We start from the raw sequence: 15,522 nt of genomic DNA, 5'->3' as shown, positions 1-15,522 counted from the left end.
AAGTAGTCGCCGACAGGTAGGACGTTGCAGCATATGATCTTGTGGGCAATATTAGATCTTATTTAAGGCGTCTTAGTTCTAAACTTTCTAGGCCCAGGATTGAAAGTCTAGTCTCGTAGGGTATTCTGTTTTGAGTGGAGGATGCTTTGCTTCATTTTCTTTTCACAATGAATTTTGGTGTTTGTTGTTTTTAAGCGATGGCTTAAAAACCATCACTTTTAAGTGCTTGTTTTACTGTGATGGCGTTATTTAAGACTGGTTTAGTGTTCTATCAAAGACCTACTTCTTTCATGATGCTAAACAGGTGATTTTCTTGGCTTTGATTCAGTCTGTTGCACAAATCCACCTGCAGGCGTTAGTAACAATAGTTTATGGCTTAGCAAGTTATCAGAATCCAGCCAATTCCTGCTGAATCACCAAGCCACAATTAAGCAGCCGTTTCTTTGCATCCTTTATGAACTTAATCACTGATTAAGAGAAAGAGAGTTTAGAATAATCTCTTCCAAATAATGTATTACTATTTCTCTAAGACAGTAACTTCTCTATGTTTTGTTCACCACAGAATCCCTTTATAGTAAGCCACCCTTTTTTTGCAGGGGATGCGTTCGAAGACCACCCGTGAAAAACGAATTTCCGTGAAGTAGAGGAAAGATATTTTTATATATATATTTAATGAGTATTTGGACTTTTAAAACCTACCCTTTGCATTAAACAGTAATTCTATAATGTTTCTCAGCTGGAACTACATGTGATATCCTACCACTTTCTTTCTTTCTTTCTTTCTTTCTTTCTTTCTTTCTTTCTTTCTTCCTTCCTTCCTTCCTTCCTTCCTTCCTTCATTCATTTATTTATTTATTGGATTTGTATGCCGCCCCTCTCCGCAGACTCGGGGCGGCTAACAACAGTGACAATAAACAGCATGTAACAATCCAATACTAAACAACTAAAAAAAACCCTTATTATAAAACCAAACATACATACAAACATACCATGCGTAAATTGTAAGGCCTAGGGAGAAATAATATCTCAGTTCCCCCGTGCCTGACGGCAAAGGTGGGTTTTAAGAAGCTTACGAAAGGCAAGGAGGGTGGGGGAAATTCTAATCTCTGGGGGGAGTTGGTTCCAAAGGGCCGGGGCCGCCACAGAGAAGGCGCTTCCCCTGGGTCCCGCAAAACGACAGTAATAGAGTACAGTAATACTGTAGAAGAATTTTATGAATTTCAATGGATTTAAAATTTTCAATGGGTTTAATGAATTTAAGCCTCCTTTGAAAACCCGTGAAGTAGCAAATCTGCAACAGATGAACCATGATATAGCGAGGGACTACAGTATATATCTACACCACCAAGATTTAACTCAAGATTTAAATCGTAACGTTTCTTCAAGTCTTTGTGGACCCTCTGTGATAACATTGTGCCCCCCCTCCCCGGGGGTCCATGGACCAAGGTTAAGAACCATGCCTCTAAAACACAGGTGTGTTCATAAGATCTTGAAGAAACTTTAAAACTTCTCAGGCATTTAGCATCACGTTTAACCCCTATCTGTCCTAATCTGAATTTTCAAGGGATTACCACAGCAGTCCTGGGACAAATATCCTTCTTGGATATCAAAATGCAATTTACTTCACAGAACATGAAGATTTGGGTCTGAGGAAGAGAATCTACAGCCATCTTCTCTGCAGCCATTAGGGCAGTGTTTTTCAACCAGTGTGCCGTGGCACATTAGTGTGCCGCGAGACATGGTCAGGTGTGCCGCGAAGCTCAGCAAGAGAGAAAAAGAGAGAGAGAGAAAGAAAGAAAGAGAGAGAGAGAAAGAAAGCAAGAGAGAGAGAGAGAGAGAAAGAAAGAAAGAAAGAGAGAGAGAGAGATAAAGAAAGCAAGAGAGAGAGAAAGAAAGAAAGAAAGAGAGAGAGAGAAAGAAAGAAAGAAAGCAAGAGAGCGAGAAAGAGAAAGAAAGCGAGAGAAAGAGAGAGAGATAGAGAGAAAGCAAGAGAGAGAGAGAAAGAAAGCAAGAGAGAAAGCGAGAGAGAGAGAAAGAAAGAGAGAGAAAGCAAGCAAGAGAGAGAGAAAGAGAAGCAGGGAAGGAGGGAGAGATAGAAAGAGAGCAAAAAAGAGAGGAAGGAAGGAAGATAGAAAGAAAGAGGGATGGATAGAGAGGGGAAGGAAGAAAGAGAGAGAAAGAGGGAGAGAAATAGAGCGAAAGGGAGGAAGAGAGAGATATATGTTTTTGTCCAAACTTTTTTTAGTCCCCCCATCCCCCCCTGCTCAATATGCCCAATGATTTTGTATATGTAAAAAATGTGCCGCAACTCAAAAAAGGTTGAAAATCACTGCATGAGGGGAAGAGAGACAACGAGACCAAATCACAACTTTGAAAAGTCTGGATTGTTTACCTGCTCACATTTGAAATAATTGACAGAAATTTCATCCAGGATGAAGTAACGCCGTTTCCAGCTCTTTCTCTGAAAGGAAAGAAGAATCCCTTTTAAATCATTCTCCCGTTAAATCTACATGCATATAAAAGCGAAATGCCACTCATTCATCACAAAATCTCCAGAACTGTAACACCGACAAACTTGAAACTTGGCACGTATGTTCCTCTTGGCTTCTAGGTGTTCGTTAAGAAAGGATTTTCTTCGAAATGACCATCAGTTCATTAGTATTTCTTATACAGTATTATATTAACACACACTGATGCTAAGGAGTTAGACATTCTACTGCCCCTCCCCACCTGAAAAGAACTCTGTTCCAACTCCCAGTTGCTTTATATTAACACGCTCTGGTGTTACCCCTTTACTAAACTGTGTGCTGGCATGGCCAGAACATGACTTATCTGGCCTGCGGGCTGGGAGTTTAGACATTCTACTGCCCCTCCCCACCTGAAAATAACTCTGTTCCAATTCCCAGTTGCTTTATATTAACACGCTCTGGTGTTACCCCTTTACTAAACTGTGTGCTGACATGGCCAGAACATGACTTATCTGGCCTGCGGGCTGGGAGTTTAGACATTCTACTGCCCCTCCCCACCTGAAAATAACTCTGTTCCAACTCCCAGTTGCTTTATATTAACACGCTCTGGTGTTACCCCTTTACTAAACTGTGTGCTGGCATGGCCAGAACATGACTTATCTGGCCTGCGGGCTGGGAGTTTAGACATTCTACTGCCCCTCCCCACCTGAAAAGAACTCTGTTCCAACTGCCAGTTGCCTTATATTAACACGCCTTGTGCAGCGATATAGGGGCACACGGGCGCACGTTGGGATGAGATAAAATGACCATGAGAGTCACCAAAGTCAAGTCAAAAACGACCACTGACCACGTTCCCCTGCTTCACACAGTAGCCGCTCTTGAGGACTAGTGGTCCCACTGGGGTTTTGGTAGCAGGGTTGTAACTCTGGGACCGTTTCAACAAAGGGTGAGACGAAATCTCGTGGCCTTCCGAGCCCTCTCCTCCATTCTGTGAGGGGAAAAGGAGAAGGGTAATAAAGTTCCGGTTAGACTAGAGCAGCCATGAAAATTTGGTGGGCGAAATGGAGCAGTAAAAACAGGCTAGCAGAAATTGGACAATTTTTTTAAAAAAATGTATTTGCATTATTGCCTAAACTCTTATATTTGCGATTCCAAAAGTCTCTCTTTTTTTGGTGGGGAGAAATGGGCAGAGGGTTTTCAAAGAAAGCTTAACCAAACCAAACCAAAACTCTTTTTGCATATTTTTCTGTATTTCACAATGTGAAGCAGCAGCCAAAAACAAAAATCAATGCAATCCTAAATTGCATTAAGAGAAGGATTTGGTCAAGATCACATGAGGTACTAATATCACTCTATAAAATTTTAGAAAGACCAGAGATGGGTACCGCCTGGTTTGAATTGATTCTATAGAACTGCTACCAAACCGCTGGTGATGTCACAATGACATCACAGAACCGGTTCTGTTGGTGCTGGTCTGTAAGCGCCGATTTTTTTTTTTAATTGGGGGGGGGGATTTTTTGCTGATTTTTTTTTCTTCTGTATATACGCAGAAGCTGAGTTAGTTAGTTAGTTAGTTAGTTAGTTAGTTAGTTAGTTAGTTTGTCTGCAGAGAGGGGCGGCATACAAATCTAAATAATAAATAAATAATAAATAAATAAATAGTTAGTTAGTTTAAATTTATATGATGCCCAATCCCATGGGGCTCAGGGGGGCTAAGTTCCCAGCACTGTCCATGCACTGCCATCTTGTTTTCTGCTTGTTATTTTGGGGGGATAATAAATCTAATTAATAATAATAATAATGATCAGAAGGACCAGAGGATAGGATAGCAATCTTCTAATATCTGAGGGGCTGCCCCAGAGAGGAGGGGTTCAAGCTATTTTCCAAGGCACCTGAAGGCCAGACAAGGAATTATGATTGGAAACTGAACAGGGAGAGATTCAACCTAGAATTAAGGAGAAATTTCCTGACAGTGAGAATTGTCAACCAATGGAACAGACGTTGCCTTCAGAAGTTGTGGGAGCTTCGTCATTGGAGGCTCAACTAGCAGGTGAGACAAGCGGTGGAAAGTCGATGGAGGAAGGCGGCGAAACGGTTAGAGGTGGAGTGGGAGAAACCAGGGCGGGTAGATGGACGGATGGCCGAGGTGCGTCATCACATGGGACTCGCCGGCCTCGTTGGTTTAGGTGGCACCACCACAGTCGGCCATCGGAATCCATTTTAAACCAGTCCCAAAATTCGAGGCAAATCAGGCTCGACGAGCAGCCAGCACGATTGTAACTGCGAGGACTTAACCATGATCATTAAATTAATCCAAGGACACCAGGACGTGCAACTGCCAATCCCAAATTGCTGTCACTGCTGAAAAAGTTGGGCGAGGTGGCTACAGTCTTTACGGAAGTAGCCATCTAATGCTCGCTTTTAATACCATAAAAGAGGAAATGGTGAAATACATGAGGAATAAATCTTAGTTGCTCTGTTTAATCTATGTAATTACTTGATATATATTTTAATTAAATTTTATTTCATATAGCTTTCTTTCCTGGCCTTACCCTCTTCATGATTCCCTCTCTTTCAAATGCTTTTTGAAGTGCAACCCTAAGGCCACGTCAAGAAAGCCATGAAATGTACCTCGACTTAAAGGAAGGGTAACTTTTATTTCTTCCTGTTTAAAACCGCTTTTCCATTAGGAGGAACCACAAGGAGCATCAAGTAAGTAAAGATGGTGGCCACAACCACAAGAACAAATTACTCCCTCCCTGTGCAATATGTGAGGTAAACAAAATGGCAGGACTTCCATTGAGTACTTGCGGTGGCCATTTTGTCTTTCTTTCTTTTTTAACCTGCCCCTGTGGACCTCTTTGCTTCCCTTATGTTCTGTCTGGGTCACTCCGGAGGCTATGACCAACCCAAAAAGATAAGCCAGACACACCGGTTGAATCCAAACACAGTTTTATAATGGTAAAGAGAAAAGAAGCCAACAGAAAATGTCCTTACAGATCAGGAAAACACTGGAACTCCAAATAGATACACGAAGGCAATTGTTCATACAGAAACACCGGATCCTTAATGCCAGACGAGGCTGTTGAGCTAACAGACACACACACCTCCCACCAGTCTTCAAGGCTGCTGGGCCACGAGCCAGAAACAAAAACGCTGAGAGAAAAGGCAGATAACACCAACTCCCCTTTGATAACACTCCACGCTGCCAGAATGGTTCTCATGCCTTATAAACCCTTCCCTGCTAATGAGGACCACACCCAACCCCCTGGTGTTCCTCATTCAACGCTGATAATATCTACGCAGTTGATTTCTCCTTTGAGCTATGCGTCTCTGCCGCATACTAATGATAGCTTGTGCGTCATCATCCAGGGACTCCAGGGAATCACAGCTACTTGCTTGAGATAGCCCTTCCCCAGGGCTCCCAGGCCTTGCATCACCTTCACTTTCCTGACTGCTGTCTGCACTGTCTGACTGCAAAGAACTCTCCTCTCCGCTCTCAGCCTCCCCCGGGCATGGAGCCAGCAGAGACGCAGCTGGTCTTTGATCTGGCTCAGGCTGGACCACAACACCTTAGAGCAGTGTTTTTTCATCTTGGCAAATTTAAGATGGGTGGATCGCAATTCTAGATTGTCCAGGCCCAAAATTCCAAGTCTAGTTGCATCAGGTATTCTACTGCGAGAAGAATTATGAGAGGATTATAGGACTGAAGAAGATGGTAGATCAACTTAAAAACTGCCTATTGCCGTTTGTGGGTGTAAAAACATTTTTTTTACTAGTGTGGTAGTACAAATTTTGGCAGCCCATCATTGGCTCCACCCACCTGCCCAGATGCCACGCCTTAGGTTCTTTTACCCTCTGTACATGTACAGAATAACTTTGTGCTCCAACGACTGATGACAAGACACAAGCAAACTGGGAACATTTCACTCCTCCTCCATCCCAATTTTTTTTTTAAAGGCCAAGAGAAGAAAAGCCTCATGCTTGGGTTCTTTTTTTCCCCCTTCCTGTTTTGAAGTTGGGGTAGAATATTTTTACCAAGAGAATAATGATCAGCAATTACAGAGAAGAAAGAGCACGAGGAAGAGGCAAAATAAGAACGCAAGGTTAGTGGAGAAAGGCAGAGAAAACGTATGGATTTAGTTCCCAAAATTGGGAAAGCGTTTGTAAAAACAAATCCTTTGCGATCTAGATTTGCTTAAACGTGGGGCTTGAGTGAAGAGAGACATTTGAAGGTTCCGCTTCAGTCTTTAGAAACATAGAAACATAGAAGATTGATGGCAGAAAAAGACCTCATGGTCCATCTAGTCTGCCCTTATACTATTTTCTGTATTTTATCTTAGGATGGATCTATGTTTATCCCAGGCATGTTTAAATTCAGTTACTGTGGATTTATCTACCATGTCTGCTGGAAGTTTGTTCCAAGGATCTACGACTCTTTCAGTAAAATAATATTTTCTCATGTTGCTTTTGATCTTTCCCCCAACTAACCTCAGATTGTGTCCCCTTGTTCTTGTGTTCACTTTCCTATTAAAAACACTTCCCTCCTGGACCTTATTTAACCCTTTAATATATTTAAATGTTTCGATCATGTCCCCCATTTTCCTTCTGTCCTCCAGACTTTATCAGCCCCTACTTTGAAGGGTTTTTTTCTTCCTTACATAAATTACCAAAAGTGCCTGCTTCATGCTTTTTAATAATTCCAGCTCCCCAGATATCAAGAGACATACACAATACACCACTGTGTGAACCATATTGTGTAACTGGCTCCCTCGGTCAAGACATCAGGCCATGGAAGATCCATAACAAAGACCCTTCTGTCTTCGGTCAATTTAGGCCTACGTTCTAGACAGCGGAAAGAGCCAAACACACACACATACACCATCTAAGAGTCCAAAATGACGACACTTGTCCCTTGTGAAGGACAAGGCCGATGTAGCATCAAATGCAGATGCTCGCAGGCAATCTGCCAAGAATTGGACTTTCCAAAAGAGAGATGAAAAGGAAGGACCGGTAGGAGACAATTGAGCTGGCAAGTGAGGGAAAGAAGAGGTTTGAAGAAGGTTTTAAAAATGAAGACTTTTTATCATGAGTGGTCCACGTCTGGCTCAGCTGGTGATGGATTTGGAAGACCAGGAGACGGAGGTCTTCTGGGATTGCAGGCCATTGTTCTTGCCATCTGAATCTGAGAGTGAGAGTGAAGGGGAATTGGAGACTGTGGAACCACCTGAGACTGTAGAACCTCCAGTTAGGGTATAGCCTGAGTCAGAGGACAGTGGGGACTTTGAGGACTCTCTCTTAGATGTGAGAGTTGGAAGAATGAGAGCCGGGCATGAATATCTCTCTAGAAAAGGGTTCTAGACATTGATTAGATCTATGGAACATTTAGACACATCTTGTCAGTATATATAGGGCAGGCTAATGGGAAAAAAGGTATGGCAAGCAACATTCATCATGAAGATGGTGCCTTGAGAGACTGTTTCTGATTCCATGGATTGCAAAAACCCCAGCTGTGGTAATGTATGAGTCAGATGAGGCGGGGGATATTGTGGACCCAATATTAGATGCTAGGGTAAGAAGAATGCGAAGGAGACAAGAATATCTCTAGCAATGTAGATCTAGACATTGATCTATGCACAGCTTGTCATCACTGACAATATAAAAAAGGAGGAGGATGGGAAGCCTCGGTGCAGAAGTTCAACATTCCTATATGGAGAGAGAGAACTAGCAGCCAAAGAGTCTCTCTCTTAAATCCTTCTGCAATCCTGCAATCCTGATTTTTGAGAGCATTCGTATCTGTCAATGCTGAGAATTAATGAGTTGAATTTATTACCTTATGGTGTATGCTTGTTATGAATGTGCAGATAACAATGAATTTTTGGTAGCGGACTAAAGTTCCTATCATTTCATTGCTGTTTCCATTTCTTTGTAAATAGACAATGGGGATTAAATACTGATAATTAACTGGGCCAGACAGAAAGGAAGGAAGGAAGGAGGGAGGGAGGGAAGGAAGGAAGGAGAAGGAAAGGAGAAGGGAAGAAAATAAAATAAAATAAAATAAAAGGAGAAGGCCAGAATTGGATGGGCAGGAAGATAGTGGGTCTAATAGGGAGTTGTTTAAGAGGGATGGTGTGCATCCATCATACAGAGGTACCCAGATGCTCAGTGAGGAATTCAGAACTTTTTTGGACAGGCATTTAAACTAGGTAAATGGGACAGAGATGTCCCCGACCAATGAGGATAAATCAGTTTCTGGAAGAATAGATGTAGTTGTTGATGATAAGGGGCAAACTAATAATGAAAATAATGTTCTTCGGGTAATGTGCACGAATGCTCGAAGCTTGAGCAACAAGCTCTGTGAGTTAATGGCCATAATATCTAGAGATAATTTGGATCTGGTTGCCATAACTGAGACATGGTTTAAGGATTCTAATGAATGGGAAATATCTATACCAGGATATACACTGTATAGGAAGGATAGAATAGAGAGAAGGGGAGGTGGAGTAGCCATTTATGTTAAAGAAAGTCTAAAAACAACACTAATTCAAAATACATGTAAAGATCTGGAGACTTTCTGGATTTGCATGCAAAATAAAGAAGGTTCTGTCATTAGAATTGGCGTGATCTATAGGCCTCCAGGGCAATCTGAGGAATATGACAACAAGATGGTGGATGAAATTACCCAAATGGCAGTGAAGGGAGATATTGTGGTTATGGGTGATTTCAACATGCCTGATGTTGACTGGAATATCCCCAGTGCCCTTGCATGCAAAAGTAAGAATAAAGATCAAAAGCAACATGAGAAAATATTATTTTACTGAAAGAGTAGTAGATCCTTGGAACAAACGTCCAGCAGACGTGGTAGATAAATCCGCAGTAACTGAATTTAAACATGCCTGGGATAAACATAGATCCATCCTAAGATAAAATACAGAAAATAGTATAAGGGAAGACTAGATGAACCATGAGGTCTTTTTCTGCCGTCAGACTTCTATAGAAAAGAGGAGATCGTGTCTGTTGACTGGATGGAATTCTTACACCCTATTTCCCACATCCCCCAAAGCCATGTTAAATTAAAGGCATTGTGAAAAATCCCCAAATGGGCCAGATCCTGTGCCTTGCAGTGTTTCCAGAATTGGCTCAGAAGAAAACAAAAATTAAGAGAGGGCACAAAACAAGCTTTAACCGTGGCACCTACTAGAATGTCAAGGCCCTGGCAACCCCCCCCCAAAGATGGCATAAATTGGCGCCAGACTGTCCCTCCCCACTCCAAGAACTGTTCCAAGCTCACTCTTCCCACCTGTTCTTTTAGAGCAGAGGTCTTCAAACTTGGCAACTTTAAGACTTGTGAACCTCAACTCCCAGAATTCTCCAGCCTGTCTGATATCGGATGCTTTCTCACCTGGTTGACTGTGATGGGTGTCTGCACAACGACTCCTCCAATGATTTCAGTCTTATATGGGTGCCTTCCTGCTTCAGTGGCTAGTGACAAACTTCCATGCTTTGGTACCTAAATGGAGAAATAGGATAAATTACTGTAGTAACATATAACTCAGCTGAGCTCAACGGTGGAGAGGTCAGCACATCATCATTTTGGAGTCACTATGCATTCACAAGAGACCCAAATCCAAATCCCTTTCTTTCTTTCTTTCTTTCTTTCTTTCTTCCTTTCTCTCTTTCTCTCTCTCTCTCTCTTTCTTTCTTTCTTTCTTTCTCTCTTTCTTATTAATTATCCAAAACACAATGAGGTTACAGGGGATATACACATAGTACATCAATCAATGGAAGAATAGAGGAGAAGATGTAGGAATAATATAAAACATCAGAAGAGTAGTAGAAGAAGAGATAGAGATATAGTAATAGAAGAAAAAGATGTATGAGATATAGGAGAGACTATAGGACAGGGGGCGGGAGGCACTCTAGTGCAATTATGCACGCCCCTTACTGACCTCTTAGGAATCTGGAGAGGTCAACCGTGTAGTCTAAGGGTAAAATGTTGGGGGTTAGGGGATGACACTGCGGAGTCCAGTAATGAGTTCCACACTTCGACAACTTGATTGCTAAAGTCATATTTTTTACAGTCAAGTTTGGAGCGGTTAATACTGAGCTTGTATCTGTTGTGTGCTCCTGTGTTGTTGTGATTGAAGCTGAAGTAGTCCTTGACAGGTGTTGTGGCTAGCTCTGGCCCAGCTCCTGCCCAAAGGACTGTGGATGTGGGGAAGACATCCACATGCTGCAGGCCTGTTTTGCTCCTGGTGGAATCTGATGATGAAGGCTCCTCTGACCAAGAAGACATGAGTGACAGGGAGGAGGAGAGTGTGGCAGACAGCTCAGAAGGAGATCAATTATCTAGCGATTCGGAACAAGAATTAATGATACAGCCACGCATGCGGAGAGCAATGCATAGGCAACAACAACTGAGAGATTATTATCAAAGAAAATGAGGCCACCTGTGGTTGGGTGGGGCTGTGATCATTAGTGAGGCTGCTATAAATAGCAGCCCGTGGGTTTGGCCATTGTGGAGGATTATCTGATTGTTGTGTTTAGTGCCTGCTTTGCTGACTTTGACCTTTGTGTGCTGATTTTCCCCCGCTTTGAAACTAAACCAGAGCAAAGTGTGTTTCACTTTGTGAAAGAAGGACTGTGAATTGCCTCATAGCTGCAAGCTAAGTATCACAGAACTGATAAGGGACGTGTACAAATTACCAGTTTGTTTGGAGACAAGTGCTCTTTGCTATACAAAAAGAGTGCTTTGTTTATTTGCATTTTTGGTATAAAGAACATTGTTTTGAATTTTCAAACGTGTGTGTGTCTGAAATTGTATCTGTGCATTTTCGGGAGGATTCTACCAGAGAGCCTGACAGAACAACAGGTAGGACGTTGCAGCATATGATCTTGTGAGCAATACTTAGATGATGTTTAAGATGTCAGAGTTCAAGGCTTTCAAGGCCCAGGATTTGTCTTGACTAGATCAAATTCTTGTTATCATGTCTCCCCTAGTCCTTCTTTTCATTAAACTAGAGAAACCCAGTTCCTGCAACCGTTCTTCATATGTTTTAGCCTCCATTTATTCCCTAATCTTATTTGTAGCTCTCCTCTGCACTCTTTTGTTTTTATTTTTTACATCGTGGCAACATTGTGGTGACATTTTACATCTGATGTTTCATCTTCATGTTAAGGTCAATATTATTTCTCAGCACTTTCTCTTCCTTTGGAAACTGGATTCCTTCCACCCTATTCCCTCAGTGTAAGCTGTTATATAATTGCAAAAATCGCAATGCTGTCATCAATTTGCCTTGTCAAATTTAGCAGCCCCGTTACAAATAAACATAATGTAATAAGCCTCAATCAACATCTTTGGTTGAAGAAGAAAATAACAACAGACATTTAATCCCAAAACAGCTTGTGCCATAATAAATAAATAAATGTCTCTAAAGTTCCATCAGGCTGTTTTGGATTCAGAGGCGATTAATTAATGTGGTTTCCACTTGAGGGGGGGGGATTACCACAGAAATAACAGCGGCTCGTTCCCATCTGCTCGATTTGTTGGACTACAACTCCCATCTGTCCCTGCCAACACGCCCAACGATGGCGCTGAAAAAGGATGACCAGGGCCAAACGGGGAATGATGGAAGTGGGGAGCTCCACTATGCTATGAGGCCTGTTTATTTTGTTTATTTATTTATTCTTTGTCCAATATACAATACATATGGAAGAGAATAGACATTAAGTAATAGATATAACGATAGAAAGTAAAAAGATGAGAAGTAGATGGGAGGGAGAGAATATATATGATATATGAGATAAAGGAAAGACAATTGGACAGGGGACGATAGGCACATCAGTGCACTTATGTACGCCCCTTACTGGCCTCTTAGGAACCTGGAGAGGTCAATCGTGGATAGTCTAAGGGAGAAATGTTGGGGGTTGGGGGTTGACACTATTGAGTCTGGTAATGAGTTCCACGCTTCGACAACTCGATTGTTAAAGTTATATTTTTTACAGTCAAGTTTGGAGCCGTTAATATTAAGTTTGAATCTGTTGTGTGCTCTTGTGTTGTTGCGGTTGAAGCTGAAGTAGTCGTTGACCGGAAGGACGTTGCAGCATATGATCTTGTGGGCAATACTTAAATCTCGTTTTAGGCGTTGTAGTTCTAAGCTTTCTAGACCCAGGATAGTTAGTCTATTTTCGTAGGATATTCTGTTTCGAGTGGAGGAGTGAAGGGCTCTTCTGCTGGAATATCTTTGGATGTTTTCGAGAGTGTTGATGTCTAAGATGTGGTATGAAGAGACCCAGTTTATTCATCCAGGCCATGGTTGCCCCAAAGGTGCTTTTTCAGGAAGCAGCTGGACTTTCTGGTGTTTTCTTTTGAAGACGTCCAAGAAGCTTCTTCAGTTCTGATGGGATGGTGGGGGAATGGAAGTATTGATACTCCTCTCAGACAGCTGGCCATTTGCATCCTTTGAGAGGAGGGGTCTCCAAACATGGCAACTTTAAGACTTGTGGACTTCAACTCCCAGAATGCTGGCTGGAGAATTCTAGGAGATGAAGTCCAAAAGTCTTAAAGTTGCCGAGTTTGGGGACCCCTCTGTTTTAAAGCACTCATTGAAGCACTCACTAGAATAGAATATTATTATTATTATTATTATTATTATTATTATTATTATTATTATTATTATTTATTAGATTTGCATGCCGCCCCTCTCCATAGACTTGGAGAGTAGAATAGAATAGAGTAGAGTAGAACAGAACAGTACAGTACAAAAGAACAAGGAATAGAATAAAATAGAATAGAATTTGGAATGAAGAATAGAATAGAATCAATTGAATCAAATATAATAGAATAGATTTGGAATGAAGAAGAATAGAATAATATTGAATATGGAATGAAGAATAGAGAATAGAATAGAATTTGGAATGAAGAAGAAGAGAATAGAATAGATTTGGAATGAAGAAGGTAAGAATATAATAAAATAGAATTTAGCTTTTAGAATGAAGAATAGGATAGGATAGAATAGAATAGAATAGAATAGAATAGGAGTTTTATCTGTGTCCTCTTGAGTCTGGTATTACAGCAAATGTGTACATCTGACCTTTTTTTATTTAAAGAATATTTTAGCTTGCCAGTGGTGTTTAAGCAGAAGTCTGCAACTTCTTCCTAGCACAGAAATGTTTTTGCTATAGCACATTCCAAAGCCTTTAGACTATGATCCATTCAAGGATGAAAGCTTTCACTAGACTTAATGCTTCTTAATTCAGTGTTAGATCATAAGCCAGTCCTGCGTTAAGGCTAACATCAGAGCCAAGACTCATAAATTATCTAATCTTCTAAAGTGAGAATCTTATTCCATCTTCAGGAACTTGAAGCTAGGTTTCCTGTTATTATCCTGTTATTTTTAATATGTTTTTTGTTTTGTTTTATTTTATTTTTGACTTCATATTCATACAAATATCAATGCATATGCCTTACATATATCTCTTTTTAAATTTTAAATTATTTTTTATTCGGAAGGGTAAATTCATATACATTTTAAAAAGACAAACACAAATACACACAAACCTTTAAAAACTAGAGAGATACCTTTACATGTTATCTCTTTTATAATTCTACATATTATGCAGATTTTTTTATATTGGTATTTTTCATGCTTTCAATTTTAATTCTATGTCTTCTATCAATAAAGTTAATTACTTAAGTTCATGAAATATAAAAGAAAAAGAGCTGGAGTTTATTGCATGCAGGTTCAAAGATAGGAAAACAACATCTGAACCACCATTAACAGTTTAGCTTGGATTCATACACCTTTTCAGGGGAGTGGGATGAGCAAAACATGTCATTAGGTTAACCGATTATATGGATATATGATTTCGTGCCCATATAAAAAGGGAAGTTAAAGATAGAATGATAAAGTTAACAGAAAAGTTGGATTCTTCCCCTTGGAAAGACAAAGAGCTAGGCTGGTAAAACTGGCTTTTTATTAGACTAACACCCAAAAGGCTTCCTTCCTGCATCGGATCCAGCATGGAGCATCCTCAAAGCATCCTGAAGCATCCACGCACCAGTGAAGTTCAAAGCTAACTGAAAATCTGGTACCAAAGCAATGATGCGAGGGGATTCAGAGCCAAAAAGAGAATCAACCTGCCTGTGCCTATAGTTCTATCTCATACTTCTATCTTCTTTTTCCCAGTGGCCAAACCAATGCATCAATGAAACATAGAAACATAGAAGACTGACGGCAGAAAAAGACCTCATGATCCATCTAGTCTGCCCTTATACTATTTTCTGTATTTTATCTTAGGATGGATATATGTTTGTCCCAGGCATGTTTAAATTCAGTTCCTGCGGATTTATCAACCACGTCTGTTGGAAGTTTGTTCCAAGCATCTACTACTCTTTCAGTCAAATAATATTTTCTCATGTTGCTTCTGATCTTTCCCCCAACTAACCTCAGATTGTGTCCCCTTGTTCTTGTGTTCACCTTCCTATTAAAAACATTTCCCTTCTGGACCTTATTTAACCCTTTAAGATATTTAAATGTTTCAATCATGTCCCCCCTTTTCCTTCTGTCCTCCAGACTATACAGATTGAGTTCATGAAGTCTTTCCTGATACGTTTTATTTTATTTATTATTTAGATTTGTATGCCACCCCTCTCCGCAGACTCGGGGCGGCTCACAACAGAACAAGACAATTCATAACAAATCTAAATTGTAGTTTAAAATATTTAAAAAAAACCATGCTTAAGACCTTCCACCATTTTTGTAGCCCGTCTTTGGACCCGTTCAATTTTGTCAATAACTTTTTGTAGGTGAGGTCTCCAGAACTGAACACAGTATTCCAACTGTGGTCTCACCAGCGCTCTATATAGCGGGATCTAATTTACTAAACCTTTCAAACCTTTATTGCATATAACACCCAACTAGTTATGCACATAGCATTAACAAAACGGCCATTAAGAGCATGTATCAGAATGGAGGGGAATGTGGCTGCAACAGCCAACTACAAGGGGTAGACCTTCCTTCAACCAAATAAAGCATTGTGGAAGTTGGAAAGC

The 15,522-nt window shown here is 40.8% G+C and overlaps 1 protein-coding gene across 3 annotated transcripts in view; it reads right to left on the bottom strand.

Moving 5' to 3' along the window:
• PLEKHA2 (pleckstrin homology domain containing A2) overlaps positions 1-15,522 on the bottom strand; it is a 102,989-nt gene that overhangs the window by 19,450 nt on the left and 68,017 nt on the right. For all 3 annotated transcript variants that reach the window (XM_070765375.1, XM_070765374.1, XM_070765376.1), the window contains exons 6-8: positions 9,871-9,978; positions 3,316-3,456; positions 2,393-2,461 (exon numbers count right to left, since the gene is read on the bottom strand). In XM_070765375.1, coding sequence (XP_070621476.1) covers positions 2,393-2,461; positions 3,316-3,456; positions 9,871-9,978 — 318 coding nt within the window. The remainder of the gene's footprint in view (positions 1-2,392; positions 2,462-3,315; positions 3,457-9,870; positions 9,979-15,522) is intronic.

The sequence above is a fragment of the Erythrolamprus reginae genome, chromosome 12, assembly GCF_031021105.1.
Source record: "Erythrolamprus reginae isolate rEryReg1 chromosome 12, rEryReg1.hap1, whole genome shotgun sequence".
In the NCBI taxonomy this organism is placed as follows: domain Eukaryota; kingdom Metazoa; phylum Chordata; class Lepidosauria; order Squamata; family Dipsadidae; genus Erythrolamprus; species Erythrolamprus reginae.
The sequence above is the reverse complement of the archived record's forward strand: the minus strand, read 5'-3'. Positions and strand labels throughout refer to the sequence as shown.